This window comes from Strigops habroptila, chromosome 3 (genome assembly GCF_004027225.2).
Source record: "Strigops habroptila isolate Jane chromosome 3, bStrHab1.2.pri, whole genome shotgun sequence".
Taxonomy (NCBI): Eukaryota; Metazoa; Chordata; class Aves; order Psittaciformes; family Psittacidae; genus Strigops; species Strigops habroptila.
Window position 1 is genome coordinate 86,696,521 of NC_044279.2, and position 27,832 is coordinate 86,724,352.

At 43.4% G+C, this 27,832-nt stretch overlaps 2 protein-coding genes across 40 annotated transcripts in view; one reads left to right on the forward strand and one right to left on the reverse strand.

Moving 5' to 3' along the window:
- Positions 1-2,245: 2,245 nt before the first annotated feature.
- Positions 2,246-27,832, reverse strand: part of LOC115605248 (general transcription factor IIE subunit 2) — a 73,490-nt gene continuing 47,903 nt past the window's right edge. For 33 of the 38 annotated variants that reach the window (XM_030479414.1, XM_032919795.1, XM_030479399.1 and 30 more), the window contains one exon: positions 27,469-27,765. In XM_030479414.1, the coding sequence (XP_030335274.1) occupies positions 27,643-27,765 (123 nt within the window). In that variant the 3' untranslated portion in view covers positions 27,469-27,642. Of the gene's footprint in view, positions 3,132-4,143; positions 4,260-11,337; positions 11,432-11,916; positions 12,100-13,604; positions 13,713-14,247; positions 14,340-26,610; positions 26,778-27,301; positions 27,405-27,468; positions 27,766-27,832 lie in introns of those variants that run through there. The other 5 variants (XR_003990550.1, XM_030479445.1, XR_003990552.1 and 2 more) reach the window with 3 other exon arrangements.
- Positions 16,470-22,095, forward strand: SMIM18 (small integral membrane protein 18). 2 transcript variants are annotated; one of them, XM_030479450.1, is made up of 2 exons: positions 16,470-16,649; positions 21,674-22,095. In XM_030479450.1, exon 2 carries the CDS (start codon positions 21,722-21,724, stop codon positions 21,998-22,000), a length of 279 nt encoding a protein of 92 aa, XP_030335310.1. In that variant the 5' UTR covers positions 16,470-16,649; positions 21,674-21,721; the 3' UTR covers positions 22,001-22,095. The 2 variants fall into 2 exon arrangements, with proteins under 2 accessions (XP_030335310.1, XP_030335311.1); XM_030479451.1 differs by lacking the exon at positions 16,470-16,649 and adding an exon at positions 21,210-21,256.

Here is a 27,832-nt window from a genome sequence, read left to right on the forward strand (position 1 = left end):
TTGTGCAAGCAGAAGGATGGTGTAGACAGCTCAGATATAATGTCCTTGGCTGGACAGGACATGCACCACCTGAGGAGCCTCAGGAGAGTAGAAGCAGAAGAACTCATCTTGTAGGGAAAGGTAAAGACTGCACCGAGATGGGTTTACCAAAGAACCTTGCTGAAATGCATGAGACAGAAGCGCCTGCCATGGACTAGATGATCATTGTAGGTCCCTTCCAACTGAAATAGTCTATTCTACGTTCTATCTTAGTCAAGGGCAGCCCGAGTGCCCTTATCTTCCTGGTTAGCAGCAGATGCTTCCAGGGAATGAAGAGAAAAATGGAGTAATAGGCCCATGGCCCCCAAGAGAGAGCAAGATGCCTCTCAGCAGCCCTTCATAATGCCAGACTAACGGAAGAAGGATTTTGCCAAAGAAAGTGAGCTGAGGGCACGGTGGGTTTGGCCACCAGAAGAACCATCTTACCAAACACAGAACACATGTGAACACCCTGGAGGAAGATGAAGTAGGTTTAAGTTTTTCACAGCTGTGAACTCTTATGCTGAACTTCAACAAAAAGCCTGATCTGGACATTATGCTGTGAAGAGACTGAAGTGGACTAGAGTGGTACTAAAATGCTTTCAGCAAACAGACTCCCGTTGATATAGTCTGAGGTGTTTTCAAGTTGCACTACCTGATTTTTAAGAGGTCTTGGAAGAAACCCCCATAAGGATCCCTGAGAGCATCTTCAATAGAGAAACAAACCCCAGCTCCTGAAACTCACACAAAGAGAGGAGCTCATGCTTATTTTCTGAGCTTGTTTTCTTCACAACTGCTTGTCTATATTCCACGACACTTCCATCAGGCCATTGTGAGCTTCCCTTCAGCTATATCCAAAACTGTACTCTAACAAATTGTAAAACTTACTATGCCTTCCTCTGGAGAAGACTTCCTCTGGTGATACAAAGCATCTAATCCAGCCTTTCAACTGAACTGTTTTGTTCCTTCGAACACTGGAGCCTGACAATGCCAGCACAGCACACAGAGCTGATAGTCAGTCTTCCTTTCCTATTTTTTGGCCTAACGTATTTTTAATCTTTGAAAATAGCTGCAGGCATTTTCTTCAGACTTCCCTATTATCTTAACCACTTGAGCAGAGAAACAAAGCAGGTAGCCTGCCTTACGGCCTGCTCTGCAAGCTTTGGGTCATAGAGAAAGGATAACACTATGTAAGATGACTGGGATGACTGGGAAGTTACCCCCCTTAAAAACTCGGAAAGTATGAAAGGCAACAAAGAACTCACTAAAGAGTTCTGCTTTTGTCTGAGTACCACCATCAAAAAAAAAAAATCACTGCTCAAAAATGCAGCAGATGGAAGGGAACTTTTTTGTTGTTTTGGAGTTAAGATGACAGAAGAGAGGAGAACAGGTTTGCAAGTGTGCCGCAGGTGCTTTAAAGCAGAGCTGTAATGGAAAACTAAAAAGCTCCAAAAGGAATTGCTTGTGCTGACCTGGAAAATACAGGGAATAAAAACAGTTTCAACAGCAGCCGGAGCAGCACGCTTTTTTATATATATTTATATTAAAAAAGCATGAGAGGAAAAAAAAATAGAAGAAAACTCCTACCAGCATTTATCAACTCTTCAAGGTTGATACAGGGCTGACATGTGCAATGCCAGAAAGTATTGTCTGTTCCTCAAAAGAGCAGTCTTCAATATCAGAAGGGTAAATGCTACACTTACAGAAGAGTATTTCTCCTCCTGTGCTTCCCCAGGCAGACATAACGCGTTCAGTGTGACAGCAACAAAGCCTTATTCTTCATCTGTTCACGTGTCCAGATCTGACGGCCTCTGCTTCAGCCCCCGACACATCACAACACCAGCTCATGTGCAAGCAGCAGCAATCTGCTGTTGGTGGCGTATCACAGTCACCTATTTTATCTTTGATCCTAACCCTAGAAGTGCAGAGAAGCAGCTCCTCTCCTGCAGTGGCATGAAAACAGTATCAGCATTGATTGACTCTGGTTCAGCACATAAAAATAAGTTATCAAGAAGACATAATTTGGCCATGGTCCACGTTAGTCTGTACTGCACAGAACATCAGGCAACTGGAGAATTCATTTAAGGTGGTTCCTCCCCTCTCCCCAACCACAAATGATAAAAAGATGACAGTGTAAGCCCAGAACAATAAGTCATCGAGAAGATAAAAATACAGCAAAGATTCCTTCACTTCCTTGAAAAGGAAAATGCAACAAGCACAAAAGATGTTGATTCTCTCATTCTTTGAGGATGGAAAACTGGAAACCAGCATTAAGTTTATTACTGAAAAACAACAAAAAAAATTGCTTCAGCATTACACTGTCATTTTATTTCCCTCCTGTCCATAGAGCAGAACTGTGCAACACATGTGCATCCCCTACAATGTTGAAAAATCACCAAGGGCAATTTCTGATTAGCATTACGAAGCTGCAGCTGCATTGCCATCCTGCAGCCTGCTGGGACTTCGGGAGAGGGTTGGGTTTTTTTTCTGAGTTTGAGCCTCAGATATCACTTATTCTCAATAAAGCTCAGTCTCGTGGCAAGAAAGAAGCCTACAAACCATGAAGAAACTTGTCTGAAGTGATTCTAGGAAAAGGTTTTCCTGAAATAGGTAAAACAAACATTGTATTCAATCCTACTAGAAAGCCCCTTGTAAGCAATTCCAGGTAAATACCCATTGAGCAATGTAAAAGCAGAGTTAAGCATTGAACAGGAACTCCCGCATTACCTGCTGAGCACCGTTTATCACTATGCCAAGAGGCAACTAGTGAGAACCTCTTACTTAAAGACACATTTTCCATTTGCTAATTAAACTCTAAACTTAGTAGTTCATACTTGCTCTTAAACCGACCTGTTTTACCTGGGCAGTTGCTGAGATGGGGGAAACACATCACATTACTATATACAGTCAGTCTTTCTTTCAAGCAGACACTGAACCCAAGTGGCAAAATCCTGATATATTAAAAATGCATGTTTGCTCCAGATTTCAACTGGTCACTGTTTGCCAGAAACGACATCAGAGTAATCTTTTAATACTCCAGCCAAGTGGTCATTGTGACTCTTAAACCGGCGTTTCTTCTGAGAAGCGGGTTTCTTCCTCCTCTGAATAGGAGCCTACAAGAAGAAATAAACAGCAGTCAAAAGATCTGCCCTCCAGCTGCAACATCTGACCTGATGTGTGACGCTGTGCTAGTCATCACTTCAGTAAAGATGAGCCCTGCCTGAACCAGGGGTAGGCAGGCAGGGAAAGTGCTTTCTTTTTCTGGCAAGGAGAAAACAGCATTCAGCTCAAATCCAGGCAGGGAGATGGGGACAGAGCAGTCTCTGTGTCCCATGCACAGCAGTAAAGCTGGCATTTGTAAGTGAAGCCTCCAAACACTCCCATGCAGCTACAGAAGCAGGTACATGCCCCATCATTCTATCCACAATTACGTGCTCAAAGACACATTCAGCATGTAAGGAAGTCATGAGTGCCTAAGTGGTGAGAGGCATTAAAGCACCTAGTGTAGCAACTAGCAGAAACCAAGAACAAGTCCCGTGTGGAAGGGAAGGGACAGTTTGAAGCCAAGTGCAGAAAAGACATGATGTATCACATCAAATAAATGTTAAAAAATGAATTGCTTGAAGCCAGGAAGAAAGTATTTTTTAAGAGCTTGCAGCCATTTTGGCCTCCCAGTAAAACACTGGGAACATATTGCACCCAATTTGGAGAACAGCACGTGTGTGGTGGGAGGCACATTACGGGGTTCACATTAGGATGTCAAAACTATTTAGCAGAGAAGAAAAAGTCACAAAACCCTGACCCTTCTCCCCAAAAAAGGAACTATTCTTCTACTCCTAAGGTATTGTACAGCTTCAAACAGAAGCTTCCACTCTGGAGCTCATAGGGGTTTCTGGCATTTGCCCTCCTCTTGATGCTGCCTGGATTATTACACTGGCTCAAACAAGTTGTAAAAACACTGACTGCTGGCTATAGCATTGTTATTTGCAACTTCTTAAAACGGGTCACACTTCCCTGAGCTACACAAAGCAGCTGTGCATAGGCTTATCATCATCTTTTGGAATTAACACTGCGGGGTCAGGAAGTGGGAATCCCCTAGAAAGATCTACAATTTGTCTCTCTTACTATTTTCTTTGGTCCAGTTTCTTGCATGGAAGAAATACCCTGTCGTTTCAGATACTCTTCAATCTTCTCTTCATCCATAGAATCCACAGGAATGCTCCTCCACAGCTTCTGAAATTCTGAAACACCAAAGAAACCCTCGTTTTATATCCTCATCCAGAGCACCCACAGGCAACATGTGCTTTTAATGTGAATTTGCTATGGAGTCTCTCTTTTTTTGCCTAGCACCTCTGTAGCTGTGCAGATTGTCAATGTGTTTTATAAGCCTTGCTCCAAAAGATCTTGGTGAAGGGTAATAACTAACCATAAACGGCAACTCCATTTACACATCTTCAGCTGCCATTGTCCTGGGAGACTTGTCATCTCATAGTCCAATTTATTGAAGATTCAAGACATTTGCTTCAGTGGGTTTAAGCTCGTTTATCACTGTAATATAATACATACCGTGCTGTACGGATAATAAATTACTAACATTCCTCTGGTGTTAAAAAGAAGAGAGATACCTTAAAAGCCACAGCAGCAGGAAAAAAACAGAGAGACAGTAAGTCTTAATTAGAGCAGCTGCCATCTGCCTGCACACTTTCTGCCTCACATTAAAGTTGCGCAGAGTCTCTGGAATGCCTTCTCCAGGCAGCGGCTGGTACAATCCTACCTCCCTTCATTCCCCAGGCAGTAAGTTCGATATATCCTGTCAGCATGTTTGGCTAACAAACTATAAATAAAACACGAGGCACACATAGCAACGCAAGACTACATTTTTCCCCTTTATTTCCAGATAAATTTAGTATACAGTTGTCAAAACCACCACAACTTCTGCAAGCTTAAGAAGCTGTCCTACGCAGCAGGCGATGAAACAACAGCCTGCCACAGATATACTGGCTCTAGACACACTGCAACAGGATGACACTGTACAAAAGGTGTACGTAACAGACCTGGTTCCTGCACTTGGACCAGTTCCCTTCCTAACGCCTCTTGTTTTGCTATGAAAAATGTGCTTCAAGTCTTGGGTCTTTCTTTTCTTCCCACTATCAACAGTAAGGGGCTGTTCAAGCTTTCCAGGAAACAAAGGAATTTCGCCCGTGAAGAACAACAACGTTCATTTTTGGTAACACAGTGTTTTTGACGAGAACCAAATCCTGTCAAAACACCACTTTTGGTTACATGGAGGTAGAGCTCAGCCCGTTTTTCATACAGGCACATACATTCTCATACGGCATAGCAGGATCATCGAGACCACCAGCTTTCAGATAACTTAACGCAAGGACTGACACTGTAGTCAAGACATTCTCCATCTGCTCATCCATTTTGAGTGTGATTCCAGGCTTTTGGCATAGCTCGCAACGCCTGCTATCACACATCATCTCTCACCTAATCCCGTTGCAGCAGGTGGAGAAGGTTGTGCTGTGATCAAAGCTGAACATGCAAGAGAGAGATTTCTTAGGGATGAGCCCTCAAGACTTCACAGCAGAAGCCGGTGCAAGGTTCCTATTGCATCCTCCTGACTGAGCAGAACATGCTCTTTCAAGCTATTTTCTTTCTGTTCATGCCCCCTCCCTGTCCTCAACACCCAAGCTGAGACCCTAGAGGTGCTTGGAAAGATGAATCAGTATCGCACATTGCAAGTAACTGTATTTCCAATCGTGTGTCTGCAGTTCACACGTGAAGTGACAAGGCTGCACATAAATGCATGACTATTAAACAGATCCCAGTTAGAGATTCTTTAACGCTGTGTTGTGCTGTTCTGCCTTTGGCTCTGTGCAGATGACTCCAATGGGAGCTGAAGAGCTGCAGGTCAATCCTCCGAGATGCACGACAGGCATATAAACACAAGGTGATGGCAGAGGAGAGATGTGATAACTCTGAACTTTCACATGACAGTGTCCTTTTATTCACAATGATCTGCTACAAACACAGATGATATTTCTCCTTATTAGAATTTATGATCTATGGACAAATATGTCCCCGTGCAAAAAAAAGAAGGCTGAGGATAGGTGCTTAAGGTTAAACTGGTCTACATTCTTCTGGGGAACAGAAGTGAAAAATTAAACGCTAGAAAATAAATGGTCAGCTCTTCAAGGATCAACATGCACAGGAGTGCAGATCATGGTTTATATCTAACCACAGCAGTTTGCATTTCTTGTAATGCAGCGGTTAAACCATCATTATAGCTTCTCATCCACCTTTTAAACTTGGCCAAGAAATATGAATCTAAGTCACCAAGAATCGAAACCGCAACGCTTTACACACAGATAATTTAATCCACTAGTTAGTCCCACCAGAGTCACTCTACAGTATTCTGCAACTCCCATGTAATAATTCCTTCATAAATCAGGCTGCTTTCAATGCTGTTGCTTTGACTGTGGTAACTGGAGAAGAACCTTCTCCCCGTGCTGAAGCTCCATCTAAGGCATTAAAATGTGTTACGGCCTAGGAAAGGGGGAGGAAGTCACAACAAAACAGTCATCCCCCCGAAAATACTCTGTGTTAAACGATTGGTCCAGGATTAAAAGCACAGGATAAAGGTGCAGAAGCAACGGAGCTGCCACCCTTCTGACAGCTGTGCATACCAGCTGTTTGCATTCAGGGTGCCATCGAAAGGCAAAAGGAGATTCATCTATCATCTCATCACAAAACCGACTCGGTGGAACACCAGACACTGAGCTAAATGCAAGCACTGAAGAAAGAGAGCAGCTGGCTGGCTGGCACCGAACCATCGCCACATTACCTGTCAGAGTTATTCAGAAGTCTCCAAGGACTATGCCCCTATCAGCTAGTGAAAGTTTAGACCTTGGGAATATGCTATCTGAATTATTGCAACACCCTCTGAAACAAGAGAACCTATGGGAAAAGCTGGCAATAACTACAGCTCCCAGAAACAACCCTCTGCACTTGTAGCTGCGCTATTTCTGCACCTCAAAATTCAAACCCTTGCCCCTAGACAGAAGAGAGGTTTCTCCAACTTCTTTGAGGAGAATCTGAAGTGCTGTCACCCTGGCTGTGTGGCTCCAAGCAAATGGGGTCACCACTTATTAAAAGCAGCACTTCACGACAGGGGCCAGGGGAGCATCCGTGCTTACAGTTGGCCAGACAGGAGGATGTGTCAGGCTGGCCTATCTCTGGAGAGCAGAGAAGACAGAAAGAAAAATGCTGTGAGGAGCTGATGTGTCTGAAGAGCAGACAACAGTGACAGAAGGCAGTTCTTAGAGATGGTTTCAATATACCAGATCCCTTTTTTACAATGTCTTTCTTACCTCTGTGGACAGGCACAGGGAGTTCAGTATTGCTGTGAGGAGTGGGAAGGGGATTGCTGGAGCAGAAAGCTCACCACATGCTGCCCTGCTTTAGCTAGGCACAGAGAACAGGTTCAGATGCACACATTCCTGCAATGCATGTAACCATTCAGATTACAGAGCACATTCAATTTTCCTTCTCGCTGTCCTGTCAACAGCTAGGTGATCTTTACACCATCAGAGCACAGCAAACTACTCTTCTATCAGAGACACTAAACTATTTGAGAGATCAGCCAGAACAAGCGCATAATAGCTGCAGAAGAAAAAACCCTGCCCAGCAGTCAAGATGGTAAGGCTACACCTGACTGCAGCCGGCTGCATTCAGACAAGCTGACAGTTTCTCCCACCGCCTGGGCTGCTATGACAAGACAGAGCCCAGAAAAAAATCCCCTGGGGAGAAATTCCCAAAGAATTTCTGGCCAAAGCAACGCAGGTGCTGTAAACCTTCAAGGAAACACATGCATTTTCAGCGGAGCTTTTAAGTCCTCATGCCAATGCAGATCTCTCCCAGAAGAGGCAGAAAAGTTGTGATCCTGGTACCCGAGGCAGGCGCTCCGTGTCTTGCCTGGACTATGACCAAATCCTATATGCAGTATCTTGCAATTTGACCACTGTAATATTTTAACTCTGTGGCTTGACAGAATCAACGCTACTCACAAGCTGCTCTCTTGGCTCCTCCAGATAGCTAACTTCTGGTCTTTCAAGTAATGAGAGGAGGAAACGAGACCATGAGCCGACTGAAAGGCTAGTTTAGATATTTGCTAACATCTCCAGCGTGGGGATGTCTGCAGGCACAGACTTAAAACAGTGAGCTTTGACTAGAAGTAACCAACATACAGCAAAGCTGAGGGCTGCATAGCAAAAGTTTTGCAAACACCTTCTCTCTCCAAAACACCCAAAGGGTAAGAATGCACAGTTACCTCAACTTTACTCCATCAAGAGGTGCCTCATGTACAAAACCAATTTGTGCTGACATTCCCTGAGTGATTACACTCTAACATGTTCACTTTCCATAAATGCTTACATTTGGGGAACAAAGTCACGGGTAAATGGCTGCATGGTGACTTCAGCGTGGCTTATACTGCACTTCTGACTGTGTCATCCGCTCACTGCAAAAAGGTTAGGATGGCTTCTGGAGATAAACTGCTGTAACACACCTGAGCTGAGCCAGAATCTGAGCACAGGACAAGAACAGACAGCAACAGGGCAGAAGGGAAGAAACAACTGAGTAGTGGGGAAGATGGAGTCCTGCTTCCTAACAGTCCCGGGGAACATAGTACCAGATTTATACCAGAAGGAAAAGGTGCTCGATGTTAGGTTTGTGCTGCTCCTGCATCACCTTGGAATTCAAAGCCATCACTGATCCCAAGAAATTTTTACATTGTTAAATTTAAAATGCTTTAGCCAGTCTTTAAATCTCCTCAAAGGTGCTTAGGAAGAATATTAAAACCATGCATAATTAAGTACCCGAATTTCTAGGCATTAAAACACTTCCTATATTACATTCAGATGTGAAAGATACCATCTCTCACAGTTAAGCAATCAGACTGGCCTTCCAGCATTCAGCCTGCACGGGGTGAAAGCTTTGTTCACATGCTAAGTGCTGAGCCTCAGCACAAAAAGGCAGCGCTTTACTTGGCTGAAGCACCTGAAATCTACCCTGGCTTTTATAAACACTTTCAGCTACCCACTACTGACAGAAGATTAATTAGTCAGGAAGTCAAGAAGGAACACATGCAATCTGAACCTTCCTCGGCTAATCACACAAAAGGAAGAACAAAAGCAGTTCCTTACTGCAAAAACCTTCTCTGCTACCCTTAAGATCTTGATATATAGGTACTGCACCACTGCTGCGGTACATTAGGATTTACTTTTAAAAGGGGAGAAAGAAAAGCTGTTCAGCCATCAAAACAACCGTAGCCAGGGCAGAGGTGGGCACTGCCAGCAAGCAGTTCCTCCCACTACTTCAGACAGCAAGCTCCACATCACCCTGGCAGCTCCTCTTTCTCTGCTGATGGAGCTCAGAGAGCGGTGGGAAAGGACGCCTAACTTAGAGGATACTAATCCCTGCCAACATATGTTCAAAACTGGAGGGTGTCATCTGGGAAAATCATGCACCAAGCAGCGCAGAGCCCTTATTTCTAAGGATAAACACTAAACTAGAAACATATTTTGAACTGTCATCAGCTGCTAAGATCAAAGAGCCTGACAACACTTCAAAGCTTATTTTGCAGTTTTATAAAAACTTCGTTTTCATGTTACTGGAGATAATGAGCTGAAATAGCACTGCTAACACAGAAATGTGTCACAACTCATCCTGTACGCAGACAATTTTGCCAGTGACTCCCTAAGAGACATGCTTCTGGTGCTCTGGAAAGAATCAGAAGCAAAACTGCTCAGGAAGGATGGGCTTTCTTCCTCACAGGATAACTCAGTTGGAAAAAGGACCTGTTCCAGCTGCAGTAAGTGAGTAAACCCACGCAGGGATGTTTTAAGAGTTGTGGCATATGCAGGCTGATCACAAAATTCACAAAAGAGAAAGTATTCTTGCCCCCTCTCAGAACAAAGCACTATCATCTGCATGAAAAGAAAAACCGAAGCCAGCAGTAACAGAATAATAATTAAAAAAAATCACCTTCTGCTTAGATGGAACATGCTGCCACCTGCGGATGAAAGACAGCAAAGCTACCTTGAACTACAAACTGCACACTAGGGACCCCTCCACTACAGACACTACAGCCTTAAATGCCTTCCTTCATCTGGAGATCGAGCCAAATGGCTTAAACATTTTGTTTCAAGGGGTTTTTAGAGTTGTTTGTTTTTAGCCTTTCCCCCCTTTCATAGAAACAGTCTGAATTGCTTGTTCCTAAACACAGATCAGTGCCGGGTGTGCTAAAAATACAATGTACTGAGCAGCCTTGGATTTATACAGTTAATGATACAATTTCCAGTTGCTTAATTCTATTCAGAATAAGGATTCTGAGCTACTCAAAGAAAAAAAGAGCTTTCTGCTTTGTCCTATGGTCCCGTAATTAGAGCAGTTCAAGTTTCTATCAAAACTCTTCCCTTTTTAGCCATAATGCAACATTATATGATAAGATGGCTTTATGTGGCATGGTACAAGAACACTGTGTTAACAACAGAAAGTGTTCAGTGCCATTTAGCCATTCAAAATAAGATCTTCTGACACGGATTGCCTTCTCCTTTCTGTTTTTACAGGCACCTGATGTTGGCATTAATGTCATTATTGGAACACACCCCAATTTCGGTAATTAATTTCTGTGCATAAATGGGCACACTGCACCAGATGATGTTACCATTAATTAGACAGAAAACAGACAGTAGACTTCTGAAGGTCCAAATCCACTCCAGCTCTAGGCAGCAGCAGTAACCGCACATGTGTGCTCTCCTACCAGTTGTTAACTACCCCTTCTCAGGACTTCTTGCTCACATCTCCTCCCTGTTTGTTTCCCATTCTGCTTTAAGTGTAGCTTCTCGTTGCATTCACCATAAAAGGCAAACTGGAAGAAAAACAAAACCAAACTTGCACCCAAAAGCCATTCTTTTGGGTTTTTTTGGCTGCCCTTTACACAGCGAAACCTTAGATGCTGTATAAGGCAGATCACTATGAGGTGATTTTTCTTGTCTCTTCTGCACTTGAAGACAACTGTTGGATTCCTGGTGCCACGTTCCAATATATTCATTATAAACCAGAGGATATTAGCCCTGAAGTCACTCGCTAGTCTGGTTAGCCTCATGTTAATATAAACCATCCTCCTGTCAGCTGGATATACTTATTTCATTACCGCCTTAAAAGACCACTATACCTGAAGACTGCTTATACATATAGGTGTTTGAGATGAATTCGAATCAACCATCATGGAAATGAATGTAAACAAACACCTACCTTCATCCACAGTGAACTGACAGCTCTTGTCATTGTAGAAAAGAATTTTCTTCTTATCAGGGCGATTAACAAAAATTATCTGGTCCCCTAAAGCCTTGAAAGCAAATGCAAAAGAACAAAACAAAATCACTTTGTTTCCAAGAATGAGGATTCCAACTTGAACGATGGACCCAGACGTTGTGCTACAAAAAGCAAAACAAATTGGAGAAGCAGCAAAGTAACTGGCAGTGAAAAGCATCCAAAGCAGACACGGGTGGTACGTACATTAATAAATCAAAGAAGAGATACAGAGGACTTGAGATCAAGGTATAAAAGCAAAACTAAATGCCTACAGTTGGAACGTGGGAGATCAAGAAGTCTTTTGTGAGAAGGAGCTTTGACAGCTGTGCTGAGATCAGGCCACATCTGAACGTAAAGGATGAAATACAGCAAAAGCTACAATATTAGATCTTCTGAAATAGCTTCTGAGTTGTGAAATGAACAGAAACAACTCATGAGGAAATTCCCTCTTAGCCTCTACCTCCCCTTTGAGGAGCTAACTGGAATGGGTTCGCTACATCGCAGACACATGCTACTCACCTTTATAGCTTTCTGTGCATTGGGTAGCCCTTCCTCGATATCTTCCAAAAGGATTCCTCCCAGCCCTCGCTGGTCATGCTTGTCCAAGAGCCTGAGCAGAGCCTTTTTATCTTTCAAGTTGTACTTGGGTTTGAAAGCATACTTCCCATCTACAACTTCTATTTTTGGATTGTTGACTAGAGCCTGTAATAAGGACATAAATTTAAAACCCTGAAAAAGAACCCATGGTAGTACGTTTTTTAATAGTGTGCTTTTGAGGAGCTAGAGCACATGAGCCACATGTTACAGCTGCCAGTTTGGAGGTTATCATCAAGCTTGAGTCATACAGATGTTACCAATGTGAAAGGCATTAACCTGGGACAAACAAACCAGGACTCAGCCTTCCCCAACTGCTGTCAACTGGCACCAGCAGCTACAGAAGAAATTGAGAAGAGCAGACCTCCTGCACAGGAGGATTTTACTTCTGATGCCAGCTTCAGAGTGAGACTGACTAGTTGTTCATGGACAATTGAAATGATTTCAGATATGCGCTGAATCAGTTTTGCTGTGCAGCAAGTACCACAATGGAAGTTCACCTGTAACAGAGGGCAACTCTACTTAGTTTCTTCTGCAGATGCCAGCCTGACCCTGAAAGGAGAAAGAGAAGAGACACAGAAAGAAGAAAGGACGGAGAAAACACCTGTAACAGAGAAGGTAACTAACTTTGGTGCTGCAGGGTGTTTGTTCACCTTTTCTTACCCAGTAACAGTTCAGTGATGATTTCATATACACTTGTTGGGAGGAGCTTTTTCATTCCATCTTGATATTCTGGTTCATTAGGGAAAGAACCTGGAGCTACCTTTTGAAAGACTTCAGCAAAGTCAAGCTTCCATCATAACCAACACTGGGGTTTCTGTAACCCAGAATTTTAGCCCTGGTAGCAAAGGAATGCTACAGGCTGTATTAGTTAAAACCATCCTAGTTTTATTATGCAGATATTTTTTCCTCATGTCTCAACAAACTTTATTGCTCCGTTGCGATGATATTAAATATGATCTGAGCAAAACCAGGTATGCCAATCAAGTGTAAATACTAAATATGCTATTCTGGTGATTTATTAATCTTGAAATTCCATGAAGACATTCCAATCAACGAAGCACGAAGATCAACATGGGGGCAAATTACAGTCAATCTGAAGGAACAAAACCTAGCATCTAGAGTGAGACTAATGAACTCCTGCAGTGGAATTTGCACATCTATTACCCCACAACTTCAGACATATTTCACATCAGAGTTCTTCATTTCAGTACATAACAAAGACCTGTAAAGCCTATGAATTTGGTGCCATACTCCTTTGTTCTAGTTAATTTAACGTCCTCCATATCAGAAGAGCTTTCTGCATTATTTTTATTTAATAAAGAAATTCCTTAAGGAAATTATCTTCTTTATATAAAACTAGTAACAAATAAATTCACATAAGGTAGAATATGCCGTGTAACAATTTTAACAGGTCCTTAAAAATGTTAGAATAGGCATTTCACTGTTACTTCAACAGCAGAAGGTACATAACAGACGGACATGTGAATCAACGTAGCTTCCTAAAGGGGAGATTAAATATTTATAGAGCTTGTCATTAAATAAACGTGTATAATCCATTCTTATCATAATGTTTTATCTCTAATTAAAATCTAAACACACGTTTTCATTACCTCGCTCATTAACCATTGCTTTTGTTTGAGTCCAATATCTAAATGCTGTGTTTCATCCAAAATCTCTTCTAAGGTTAATGGATGTGTGTCACCACGCTGGTGCCGAGTCTGGAAAAGTAAATAGGATCTATTAGAGCTCTATAATTATTTTATTCAGTGACTCAATTAGCATAAAGTAACTAAAACTGGTATACTCTGATGACAAAACAACTGTTGCAAAACCAGACTAGACACAGTACACATGAGTTTCAGTTTAGGTTTTTTGAGAAGATGAGATAAAAAAAATTAGTACCAGCTGAGAGTGACGGCAAAGTCATCTGTCTAGCACCAAGTTACACGCTGCTTTGATAAATAGCTCATTAATCCTAGAAGCTAACAGCATGCTGCAGCTCCTATTTCTGCTGCAAATAACAACCCCTGTTTTGGTTTTAAAGTGACCTGGAATAATGAGGATTTCAGTAATGGAACAATACGCTGACCTTTTTGTTTACTGACAGCACTTCGAATTTAACAAGCAGCTTCTTGATATTCTCTCTCTTGATATGAAAGAATTTTAGAGCTGAAATATACAGCATCTTTCAGCTGCCACAGGAGAATAAAGAAGTATTTAAAACCATTATAATTTTACAGCAAAACTCTGTACCTTCATGTAATTCACTATTTTAGCAAGAACTCCAAACTTGTAGCCAGAGCCTCCTGAAAGGGACTTGAAGTTGAATGATCCATTGCTGTGATCTACAAAAGGAGAAAACAAACCATTAAATTATACTTCCTGCAACACCCCGTTGGCTCTGCCTTCCATCTCTTTCTCAGTCTACTTCCACAAGCTTTCAGAATTACAACTATGAAAAGAAATGCGTGTTGCAGGAGCAGCCACCCTCAGAGGACTTTGTGCTAGTACACGTCTTGATCCAGACCCACAGAGGTACCTGCCGACACACATGGCTCTAGAACACTTCTCAGCAGAGCTGCATAAATGTAAAGTTATTGGGACATGACCTTCAAGAAAACAGCAAGACACTGCAGCATTGCTCCTGTAAGTGTACATGTTTCATTCTGTGGCTTAACAAATCATAATTATTTATGCTACGTTAAGTCACGCTGAAATAACACGCTGCATTTTTGCCCAACCATTAGCTCTACTGATAGCTTCGTGCTGCTGAGACAGGAGTAAAAACTTTCACTTGTTCCAAAAAAGTATTCAGCAGCTGGATGTGCTTGTGCTGGGCTTATACATTTATTTATTTATGCAGCTCTAGTAGAGAATTTATATAAAAAAATACATTTAAAACTATACAACTTGGTGTGTTGCACCACTGGGACAACAATTCAGAATCCCCTCTGACTCTGGCTTAACGTATTGTGAGGTTTGCTACTGTGTAGTTTGTTTCAAGAATTCCTGCAGGGTTGTTAATGACTGTTTTATTAACATTAGCTATTAGCACAGCACATTAAACAGAAATAGCCATAAACTGCTATCAAAGCCACAGGCCCATTATCAGCGTAATGGTATCAGCTTCTCAGAATCTCAGCTAGTCCAAAAAAAGAACATTTCCTCTTTGTCACCACACGATTTTTTTAATCCACTGGTGACTTCTAATCACATTTGATAGGACAGTAGGTGTTCTCAGAGATACCAAGCTCCTGTTATTTCTGTGGAAGAATCAGTCGAGGGAGAGAAAAGAACAATTAAAGTTAGGGCAGTAATGGAGGGAGAGGTTGCAGCAGGTGCTGAGTAGAGCTGAGTCTTGTCTCTGCCAAATGTGGATGAGAGCGGTGACAAGAAGCAGTGGAAGGTCTCAGAGATTTGCAGTGGTGAAGAAAAGAAAGAAGAAAATAAAAGATCATTGTACTTTACAAAATGCACCTAAAATGTCTGAGAAAGACCCATCGCCTCCACCAAGTAAGTGGCAGGTTTGGAGAGAGTCTGCTACCTTCTATGTGCTTAAACTTGGATTTGCTTGCCAAGTTCTTCACAGGAAACTCCAAATTAAGTTTCCAAAGTTGCTATGCTTTGGGTGAATTTTTTTTGATGTCTGTCCCACTGCATCTCAACCTCTTTCCAAGCTGATTTGCAAGTCACTGCAAAAGGCAACTACAGAGTGGCAATGTTGGATGTAGTCACATTGCAAACAAATCCACTTTGGATAATTATTGGGAAGACTTCATGGAAACTGGTGCTGGCATAGTAAAAAACACTTCAGAAACACAGACAAAAAAATGCTAAAAGAACAAACATCAGACTTAAAACTCGGCAAGTAGGAATTGTGAAACTTTTATAAGACACCGTATTAGAGGCTTTACATAGCACAACAATTCTAAAATGAACATAGAACAATCAGTGTAACTCCACAACAGAAAAATATTTTATTCTAGTTACTAAATTAAGATGGAAAAAGGGAGAAAAACAAAGCTGGCTCCCACTGAAAATACAGCCTATAGGGATCTTCCCCTGCAGGATTCTTCCTTTTTATCATTAAAAATTAACATCCACGCAGGACATTTTATAAATAAACATATATACAATGAGAGGTCTAAAGTGCTGAAACAAATTCAGGGGCACAACAAAGAGTTAAGACGACTTATCATGCATTTGTTCTGTCAACTGAATCCAGAAGATTACCTTGTTTAATCTGCCTGGCTACAGCCTGCTAAGGCTCCTGACAAGTAAATCTAACTCCACGGCTAAGCTGGGAATCTGCAGATATTAACACTTCAAACGTCAGGGTTTGACGGCTGCTCGCAAAGCACAGCAGGGCATGGCCACCACCACCTCCCAGCGCCCTTACAGAGCTCATCACACACAAAGAGCATCCCCCAGAATGAGAGCAGGAAGGGGTTTGTTTCCTATTCGAGACAGTAAGAGTCAAATTTATGAATGATTTACTCCTGGGGTTTGAGGGCTGGATGCAAACCGAGCAGAAAGGAAGTTGTCAGCAGCATCCTGCTCTGGCCAATGGTAGGAGAGCTCCCATCTTAGTGTGCCATAGGCTGCATTAAAAAAAGAGACCAGAACAGCGCTCTTCCAGCACCCTCTCAGACAGAGTAGGTTGTGGATCATTTATAACATTGTCTTAGTTTAATCTTGATTACTGAAAGAAAATATGCCTGTAAACCTACAGCCTGTTAAAAAGCTTTTTAGAATCAGGATGATTTTTCTCTAGGTTTAGCAGGATTTTATTCCAACTGAAGGCAGAGAGCTTGCCTTGCACTATCAGACGAGCATTTCACCATCTGTGCGCTAATGGAAAATTGATGACCACTCCATCTCACAGAAAAGCTCATACACCAAACCATGATTCGGTAAACAAAATGGATTTCGAGCTTACTGGGGAGGTAGCTTGTTGCCTGCAGCCTCACGGTCCTTGTAATTAATTCTGTATGTTTGTACTGAAATGACAGTGTAAGGATTTTCCTTAAAACAAAGACAGCTAAACCCGACATTTAAGAAGTGTATCTCCTAAGTGGGCATTCCATAAACCGTATCAATTAAGCTGCCTAAAAACCCTCTATGTTCATGGATACGCTAGAAACCTGTTCGAGAAATTTGGTACGTTAGGGCAGGAAGAAATTCCCATTGCATATTATTATTCTTGTAAATACCGCAGCAGTGATCGATACAAGACAAACAGGCAGGTGAGAATCCATCTGAGATTTGTTAAATGGTATTACCCCAAGATGTCTCTTCAGTGGTTTCTTAAACAAGACTTCCTCAGTACTGCATCGAAATGATTTTTTTGCCAGTCATTTCCCTCTGCTCCACAAATATGATTTCCAATAAAGCTGCTGCTCTGCAGTGCCTAAAGACGATGATACTTTAAAATTAAAGCCTAATGTAGCTATTACAGAAGCCAATTCATTAAATATTTAACTCGCTGCATTGTGGATACATACAATGCTGAACTGTATTCAAATCAGACTGGCTTACAATATTAATTTAAATTGTGCCACGGTAAAATAAGTAAAACTGCATGAAAGCAGACCAGTTTTGACAGCTTTCAAAGATGCTAACCTTGCTAGTGCCATGTTAATTTTGAAGGCTCGACAACGGCTACTTCACTCCTGTATTTTAATAGTTTACAGCAACAAGCAGCTGATATTTATCTGCCTCGCCTTGTTCAAATCGAGATCATCACCAGCCTTGAGAAGCACAAACCACCTCCAGCATGGGTATTAAATTCCACCTCCCTGTGTAAAGATGAGCTGCTCTACGCTGTGCAAACCACTGCCCTAATGGTGGCTGTGGCAGGGGAAGGGGCTGGCAGCTGAGCAACAGGGAGCATGCGTGCTGAAGATGCTCCTCTCCTCAGGAAACAGAGCTACCGCCCTTGGCGGAGGAGCTGTGCTGGGCAGAGTCCTCGCTACCCAATGGGAACATGCCCAATCTCTCCAGCAGCCCCAGATCTTCATCACTTTTGCAATACTCGATTTCTCAGCAGCAGAAACAGTTCATTTTTGTGTCTGGTGTTTACCGAGCGAGTCTTAAAAGCCTGGTGAAGCTCAAAAACAAACACCTCCCTTCTTCCTGAGGATATTGTCTTGCCATTTAAAGACACATTTCAGTCCTCCTTGCTTTAATTACCCCTCAAAAGGGACTCTCGAATCCTTTTACTCAGCTCCTTCCCTCCCCCCCCCGATTTTCAAACAAGCCTTCAGACTACCCCTTCAAAAACCCTCCTGACTTTTAGCCCCGCAAAAGAGGCCAGCTGAGTTGCTTTCCTAGACCGTGACCAAACCAAATCACGCTCTTGAAGCCAGGACCTGACTCAGCTCATGAGTATTTTTAGCTTGGATTTGCTCTGTAAACTTTTGTTTAAGAACAAAAAAACCAAACAGCAGTTTAATCAATCCTATCCGTCTCAGTCATACTTTGTTTATTCAAAAACAGATTTGTGTATTCGGCTACAGATTTAACAGAGGAAACAGTAAGTTACTGCAACTGCTCTGATAAATGACCATATCAAATGCTAGTGCCACGTATCTTCCCAACAAAACTGCTGTGTTTCAATTTAAAACCATTAAAGGCAGGAGGATAAAGATCAAAATGTAGAATCACAGAATGGTTTGGGTTGGAAAGGACCCAACCCCCTGCCATGAGCAGGGACACCTCGCACTAAACCATGTCGCCCAAGGCTCTGTCCAACCTGGCCTTGAACACTGCCAGGCGATGGAGCATTCACAACTCCTTGGCATGTACGATTTTAAACATAAAAATTAAGACATAAATCACAAGCTGGTTTGGCTGCATCTCCTGCTTTTTACAATTATCTGTTTTTTTCCCCCAAAAGACACGAAAATAATGAGACTGCTTAATAATCTGTTTTCATAGACATCATCACACTTTGCCTTTTGTCACTTCCCATTTATTCAGCATTTTGTAGTTTTCACTCTCTAAACAGGTTGATAGCAGAATTATTTCTGGGATACACAAGGTTAAGGCATTACCTGTGAGCACATTTTTAATGAACAAACATCAGCGTTACCCCTTTGTTCTGTAGTTTTGATTACTTAATGAAATCAACTAAATTATGGTAGCCAAGACCACTTTGTAATGAACACAGCTAGGTTTTCACTTTTTGCTTGATGTTCAAAGCAACCTTCCATTGAGGCACGGAAATAGACTCCAGGTTTCTACAAAGTACCATCTTTTCTCTGTCTTCCTCTTCCACAATCCATGTTTTCCGGGGGTACCCCAGCAGACAAAAGCCCATTTTGTGAGCTCCTCCTTAGCTGCATGTGCTCAACAACAGGCTTACATACAGGGCACAGCCTGGCCCATCGGTGCTGCTCACCACCAAGTTTCACCTAAAAACTCCTTGCTGTTTCCTCAAGGGAATACTGAAATCTGGCTCAATCTTCTCCCACACCAGTTTTAAATTGCCTGAAGGATTCAACATTATTACAACATCCTACAGTTGCTATGACAGGTAACCAGATGTTACTGTGGCCTCCTTCCTTGTTGTGGTTCAATAAGGCCAAGTGCAAGGTCCTGCATGTGCGTCAGGGCAATCCCAAGCACAAATACAAGCTTGGTGGAGATTACTGAGAAGCAGCACTGAGGAGAAGGTCTTGGGGGTGTTGGTCAATGAGGAAGCTCACGATGACCCAGCTTCAGTGTGCACTTGAGCCCCAGAAAACCCCTGTGTGCTGGGCTGCATCCCCAGCAGTGTGAGCAGCAGGTCAAGGGAGGGGATTCACCCCCTCTACTGCGCTCTGGGAGACCCCCCCCTGCAGCCCTGCATTCAGTCTAGGGCAGCAACACAAGAGAGACGTGGAGCTCTTGGAGCAAGTCCAGAGGAGGCCCACGGAGAGGATGTGAGGGCTGGAGCACCTCTGCTATGGAGATATGCTGAGAGAGCTGGGCTTGTTCAGCCTGGAGAAGAGAAGGCTCCAAGGAGACCTCAGAGCAGCTTCCAGTATCTAAAAGAGGCCTACAAGAAGCTAGAAAGAGAGGCTTTGGACAGGCCTGTAGGGACAGAACAAGGGGGAATGGCTTTAAACTGACAGAGGGGAGGGAGATTGAGATGAGACCTTAGGCAGAATTTGTTCCCTGTGAGGGTGCTGAGCGCTGGCACAGGGTGGCCCCAGAGAAGTCTGTGGCTGCCCCATCCCTGGCAGTGTTCAAGGCCAGGTTGGACGGGACTTGGAGCAACCTGGTCTAGTGGAAGGTGTCCCTGCCCATGGCAGGGGGTTGGAACTGGATGAGCTTTAAGGTCCCTTCCAACCCAAACCAGTTGTGACGACTCCATGTTTCCTTGGACAGCTGTTATTATATTAGACTATACACGAGAAGTACCATAAGTTTGCTCAGTTTTGGGAGGCAAAGACAGGGAAGAAGGAAAACAGGGGAAAAACTGTAAAGATGTTACTGCCAAACACCTCATCTGCCTGTGATTATCATAACTCACAGAGAAATTCAGAGACAGACGGAACCGCTTTTTGTTCTATTTTTTGTACTACAGAAGTTATTGAGGCACAGCCTACTTTCACACTTTTCAGCAATGGCCTTCCCCAAACAGCACATCTCCACAGCAATCCATTTGTGCCAAAGGCAGATTTGCTGGAGCAACTTGTTGTTTCACGTCTCCCCCACGCCACAAAGCAGTCTTTTTCTTCTGCTGGGTACAAACAGACAGTATTGGAGCAAAGACGACACTCCTTTCCTAGCAGTGAAGCAGAGAATGCCATTGAAAAGAAATCAGAACTCCCTGGAAAGGGGTGGGTTTTATTGTTGTATATCCCGCCAACCACGGCACCACAAACGGGCCAAATTTCCAGATGCGCTCAAGTGCCATTTGGGCAGCTGGATTTCTCAAGCACAAACTTCTACTCAACAGAAGAAGGGAACGAATGTGCCAGAAAATCTGGCCTTCTGAAACCAGAGAGTTTTGCAGGGTTAACAAATCTGTGATAACAGGCAATTTAAGAGAATAAGTTTTAAGGAACCAGGGCTGTTATTTGGTACTAGAACGACCAAAAGTTAATTTCCAATCTTTGGAAACATCCTCCAAAATAGTTAGAGTTCATGTTTTGGGTTTTTTGTTTTTTTTTTTTAAAGAGTAATTTATTTCTTTCTCCCAAACAGGAGAACCCCTCCCCAGCTAGCAAGCTCCAATGACATTAGCATCTATTAAGTTCTTCTCATTGCTCAGGTATGGGAGAGTGGTACACAGATCTCCTGATCCTCTAAGAATGACATGCAAGTACCAACTTCAAGCATAACGATGGACAGGTCATTAAAACCACAGGGTACCTTGCAAATAATCATGTAACCTTTTTTGTCTTTGCATGTACTTGAAATAAAGAAGCGAAGCTCTCTCATTCCAGAGTAACTTAGATTACTTAATGCATGCAGGGACCAGACACCACTGAAATAAATGCTTCAGACTAATCATGAAGTTGTACATTTGAAGTGTGATACTTTTGTGAGCAAAGATGAGCACGCAACAATCCACGTTGGTAGGAGGTGCGAGCACTTAGTCTGAGCATAAGTCCTACAGTTTCAAGATAAAAATCACAGCATGTTGTTGACCAGTAGAGTCCTCAACAGCTTTGTTTTTCTGTTGCAGCCCCCCAAAATTGGGTGATAGTGAGCACGCTAAGACAACTCTTCAAGAATGGCAACCCTCAACACCACTCACTGGAATGAGACTACATCCGTTTCCCAGTATCTGGGCTTTCAAGTGCAAAAAATTTACCCTTTCCATGATAACTGGAACACTGCCTGCTTTATTATCCTGATCATATTCATCTTCACTGTAGTTTCTCTGGTGGTGTTGGCTTTCCTCTATGAACTGCTAGACTGTTGCTGCTGCGTGAAAAATAAAACTGTGAAAGACTTGGAGAATGAACCCAATCCTGTTAGAGCAATGTTGAACAGGTTCAGAAAAGCATGAAAACAGAGGTGGTGTAGGAAGGACTGAGCATCAGCACCTGAAGAACGTTAACAACCACTTGAACGAAGCCTCATGATTGACATGATTGAGCAAGTCACATGCTTTTTGGTTTGTTTTGGGTTTTTTCCCCCCCTTTTGGACTTAAGTTAACAGCAACAGTTATAATGTCTGGATATGAACTTGAATAATAGGCAAAGGCTTTCCGAGTGCTTAGCAGGAGGATGATCTTCTGCAATGTTATGGGGGAAGAAAGATTTTTTGTTTCCAAATGAACTTTGTTGTTTATATGGAGTTATTAGCCTAGATCTCTGTCTACCCAAATGAACAAATGTTGCTACATGTTATAAAACTATGTTGCTTAACTGGAGAAAACGTTTTATAACATGCCTCAACAATCTGACACAGGTAGTGCAAAAGACACAACAGTGTCCTTCCACTGAGGTCAACCATGCAGAGACGGGAAAGGAGAGGCTTGTGTGGAATCTTTGGCCTCGATAGCTTTCTTATTATGGGTTTCTTGCTTCTAGAAGAGAGGATGGTGGGAGGAAAAGTAAGCCAACTTGAAACATATACCCTAAAATGGTCTTTTCTAACTCCCTGTGGTACAACTTGACACCTTCTCCCTCTCTTCCTCCAGTTCCACAGAACTGCTCTCCTTTACTTCCTATTCAACCTGTTTAACAACAACTGGGTGTCGAGACATGATTAACACACTACCTTAAGAATGTCTGACTATTTCCACAAAAGCATACCATTATGGTCTAGAAGAAACAGGACATGTTTCTGCCCCAAGGCTCCTGCCTCTATGGTAACCGCAACACTAAAGGGAGTCAGACATGCTGGATATTCATCCCCAGCTTAACTTTTCAAAGCTGAACTGGAATTGACCAAGGAACACAAGCAGACAGGTCGCAGACCTGCCACACCAATGACAGTAATTTCACCTCCAAGCAGCTTTTAGGTATCAACATGCTTTGTGAAGGAGGCCACACCAGGATAAGCCTTGCTCTAGAGATGGCAGGATGGATGCACAGCAAGAAGAGACTTCATTTTGCACAAGAGAATCTCAGCTTGCTTCACCAGCCTGCCCAGGCTGTTCGCACTCATGCCTTTCTCTCAAACTGGGACTCACAAATGTCCCAGACCAAAACTATCCATGGGACAAGATATTCAAACCCAAATAATATTCCTGTCATTAGGGAAACAAAACCCACCTAATGGCCAAACGGATGAGTAAGCTACGACAGTGATTTCACAGTATGTCAACGTCAGAAATACCTCTGTGCTATGGCCAGTACCTACTAGCTTTTTAAAAAAATCTAAATATATATAAACTCCCTCCACCAGGTTCAGCATGCCTAAACTCCAGAAGATCTGCACGCAACAAAAAGACTTGCTCATCTGACTCGTGCTCTTCCTGGTTGGTGAGATGGAGTCACAAGATACTCAGGCCACTACTAACCTGAGCTAGTCCAGTGATTAGTAGAACTAGTCCAATGATTCATCTGGAGCTAGTCCAGTGCTAGCCCAGTGATTCATCTGGAGAAGCAATCTCCCTTCTGCAGTCACAAAATGACACAACTACCACTGCAACTGTTCATCTCAGATACGCCTGCTACAGCAAAGCTCTGCCAGTACCAGTCCCATGTGCAGAGAATGCTTTCAGCTAAAAATCAAACTATAAGCACAATTTACAGAAGAAGCTGATGCCTCAGGTTCAAGACAACTTGGGATTCACACCAAGACATCTGATGAAGATAACGTTAGTAGTGAGAACATCTTTAGCTGCCAGGTACACTCATCTCCTTCCACTGTATTTGACAGCATCAGCCCTGAACAACCCGTGTCCTGCCCAAGAGGCAAAAGTAGCCATTGGGATGCACTAGATTAATTAACTAACGTGCCTCTTCCTGAAAGCAAAAGGTCCAAATGGCAAGAGGACTGCTGGCCACTTGCAGTGTTCCTGCAGAACACTCGTCACCGCTGCACACACAAATAGTGTGTAGGAAGCAAACCAGCAAGCCCCTGCTATGCTGGCATCGTGGTCCTCAGCCTTCCTGAGAAGCACATGCAATGAAAAATCTTGGGACTCATTCCAGCTAGTTATTTCATGGACCTGTAAAGGGGGATGGATGTCTGCACAAGGAACAAAAGACATAGAACCCTAGAGCCTCAAGATGATTCTTGCCCACATGTAGAGTAAGTCATGAAACAGCCCCTGGAGATTCTGCCTCTTTGTTACTGTGGTTAAGACCATCAAAACAAAGATCTTCAGAAAAAGACTAAGACCTTAACCACAACTTACTATTCATTAATAAAAAGAAATATCAGATATGATCTATTTCATGTATTTTCCAGTTTCTATTCTGAACTCAGTAAGCAAGGCAGTTCTGTATTTTTTTCCAAATAACTTGCTTGAATAATGATTTCAAATAACTACATGCAGCTATTCTCACTGGAAAGCTTACATAAAATCTTCACACACAGCCCAGATTTAGCCATGCAGTCATTTGAAGAATAGTGTGATCTCAATTCGTCTCCTCTCCCAAAAAGTGACAGGGGCAGGCTCTCCAAGTCATGAATTCACAGAACAAGGGAGAACCTGCAAGCACTAGCACCCAGGGACTAGCAATGCCAACATGTAATCACTGTGAAATTATCATCTTTGTGCTGATTTTGCAACAAAATTAGGACTGATCATCTCAATTTTAATTTCTTTGGGGGTGAGGAGAGGTGGGACAGGGATTCTGCAATATCAGGATTTTACTCCACGTCCTCAAGACCCATCTCTGCCACAAGCATATCCTGACACTTAACAAATAAAAACTGTTTTTTCAGGGAAAGAAGTTTGACTCTGCAGCATTTTAGCTAAAAAAAAAAAACCCAAACAAAAACCCACAACCCCCCCCCCCAAAACATCAAAAAACCAAACAAAACCAAAAACAAACCCCACACTAAAAGCACAGTTAATGGAAGCTGATGGCCCAGGTAGGTGGCAGCTTCAGTGGGCAATTTGTGCTGCCCAACCCGGTCAGTCACTTGCCAGCCTGAACACTTGCTCTGGGCCAATTCCTAGAGCAGGAGAGAGAAAGTTTGTGTCTGTTTGCTCCTCATTATCTTCATTCCACCCTTGCTGCTTCTGCAATAGTTAGTAAATATTCCCCAGGGGGAAATGAAAGGAGGCTGAACTCATTCTGCATAAAAGCATTCTAGAAACCCTGAAAGCTTTCCGATGCTGCCTGGAATGGAGCCAGCAGTGTAAAAGATAACGCATACTTCCTCCCAGCCACACATTCCTATTTGTGTAAGCTAACCATTTGACAGCTGCAAAAGCACTTCAAGAAACACCCAGCCCACAAAACCACAGAAAAGAAATTACATGTTCTTTATCTCCTCTGCACTGGGCCATATATCCACTTAAATCCTCTGGATCAGACTCGCATTTGCACTGCCTGTCCTCTTCCTGCCTCCCCATCCCTCCTTCCCAGCAAACTGCTGTCGCTCAAGATATGCAGTTTAGGATATTCCACATATAATTTTATTTTCTTTGGAGAGGAGAGTGTGGCAAAGGGACTGATGGAAACCTGGACTCCCTCGGTTTCTTTTAAACCGTCTGATAACTTTATTTAGTGCCCTGAGAAGCTGGAGATACACACTCAAACTCCCTACTCTTCCCCTCTGGCGGAAGATCCTCCACTCCTCCCATCGTCCTTGATGTTTTTCTCTGTTGGTTTTAGCTCTCTTCTTTTTTAGAAGAGAGTCACACACAGTATTCAAAGCATGAGCACACAACGAGTTTGCACAGCAGGGTATTTTGTGTTTGAGTACCTCCTGACATTGGATTTGAGCTTTCGAGTGTATCCAAGAATGGTCAGTGCTTTCAGCAAACTGAAAAGGGCCCCCAAATTTACGTGTCTTGCACAGTGGAAGCAAACACAGAGCATGCTGCTGCGTGTACACCAATCCTCTCCCTGCCACTCCAGGTGCTGCACCCTTCATTTTCTCCCACTATTTTGCTACTGCTTTATTAACTGATTATTTGCTATCAAGGGATCAGCACCACCATCCCAGGGAAACGACAAAACTCCTCACCAAAGCAGCCAGAAACCTGCAGAAGCACTGGTGTTGATTCCCAGGTCAAACAAGAACCACTGCTAATCAGGATGTGCTCACCAGACATGATTTAAACTGCAAAACCCGTCTTGAGGATGGACAGATGAGTTATAGCTAACAAAATTAAGTTTCAGGTGCTCTCTAAAGAGGAGAGGAAAAAAGCAAAAGCACTGTCAGTGCTTGTCTTGTGGGCCCAGCAACCAGTGAAACCCACAAACCTGGCTTCACACAAAGTAATATTCTGACAGAAGAGATTCTTCCAATGGAGAGGAGGAGCACACAAGTCACAAGACAAGGCCTGACACATATATGTAGCAGCTAAAGTGTTTTTTTCACCGTTGCACAAGTGAACTTCTTAACAAAAAGTGACATTTTAAGGTAAAGAATGACAACAGCCACTCTAAATTCACAGACAGACTAATTAATACAGACAGGTCACAGCTTAGAGGCTGACAGTGGAAAATACCGAACAGCTGCTTAAGAGAAGACTCACCAACCTGTGTTTTGTTTTGAGCTTGAGGAGCCACTTTGTTCTACCTTAGCTTTCTTCTTTTTTGAGGAAGAGGAGTCAGAAGATGGCGCTGGACGCTTCTCTACGACTGGTGTGGAGAGGGCACGCTTTTTGAACAGCTCTCGCTCTCTCAATAAGGTCGGGTCCATAATTCTGGCAGGAGGACCGGGAGGGAAAAGGTAAGAAGTCGATATCAGAGTCAATCGGGCGCTTGAGAGCACACGTATCTGCTGGTGAATGTGTCTGTTTATGGTTTGGAGCTTTCTCTGCCTGTGAGTGGACTTTAACAAACTGACGCGTCTGGGGATTTTAAGTGTCAGCACAGCGCCTTAACCCCAAGGAACAACTGAACGTGGAGAAAGCGATTTAATTTAAACCCGCCCTTAAAGCCGCACCGGTGCAGAGAACCGCTGGCGACGCTTACTGCTGGCCCAGCTCCGAGCGGCACCACCCGCCGGGACGAACCGTCCGCCTCCACGGCCCTCTGAGCCACCGTCGGGAGGGGAAACTTTGTCAGTAAGGTACCGGCCTCCCAGAACCACCGACGGGGAGCCCGTTTCCCACCCCGCTCCCTCCCTCCCTCCCTCCCAGCCCCAGCCCCAGCCCCAGCCCCAGCCCCAGCCCCAGCCCCAGCCCCAGCCCGGCGCGGCCGGCCTCGCTCCCCCTCCACCGCTCACCTCAGGGCGCCGCCGCCCCGCGAAGCGCAGGCCGCTCACCGCTATTGGGCCATGCCGCCTTCCCGGCAGCCTCTGCCCCAGCCCCCGCCCCGGAAGTGGGTGCGCCGTTGCCATGGCAGCGCACGGCCCTGCCGCCGTCGGCCCCTCCCCAGCACAGAGACGTGGAGAGATGTTTATTCCTTTAATAACATTAAATTTCACACAGTGAAAAGCATAAACGCGTTCCCGGGGTAATTCCTCTGTCCGCACCCGCCGAGCAGCAGTAGCAATGTAAAGCAAAGCACAGACGAGAACTAATATAGAAAATGATAATAGAAAAATATCCATCCTAATTTCTCTATTCAACTAAAAATCCCTTTTTGGGTGTCTTTTCTGTGTTTCTTGGTTTGGTTGACAGGTAGAGCTGTCGCTGCTGAAGTTCCAAACCATTCTGGCACCTTCCTCTTGAAAGGGGGCTGTGAGGTCTAGAAGAAGAAAATAAAGGTGGAAAAAGATGAGCAGTTCCATGCTAATTTATACAGCTCTCCTCCC

Excerpts from the sequence above, each read along its gene's own strand:
- SMIM18 (XM_030479450.1), top strand. The coding sequence starts at position 21,722 with ATGGCAACCCTCAACACCACTCACTGGAATGAGACTACATCCGTTTCC.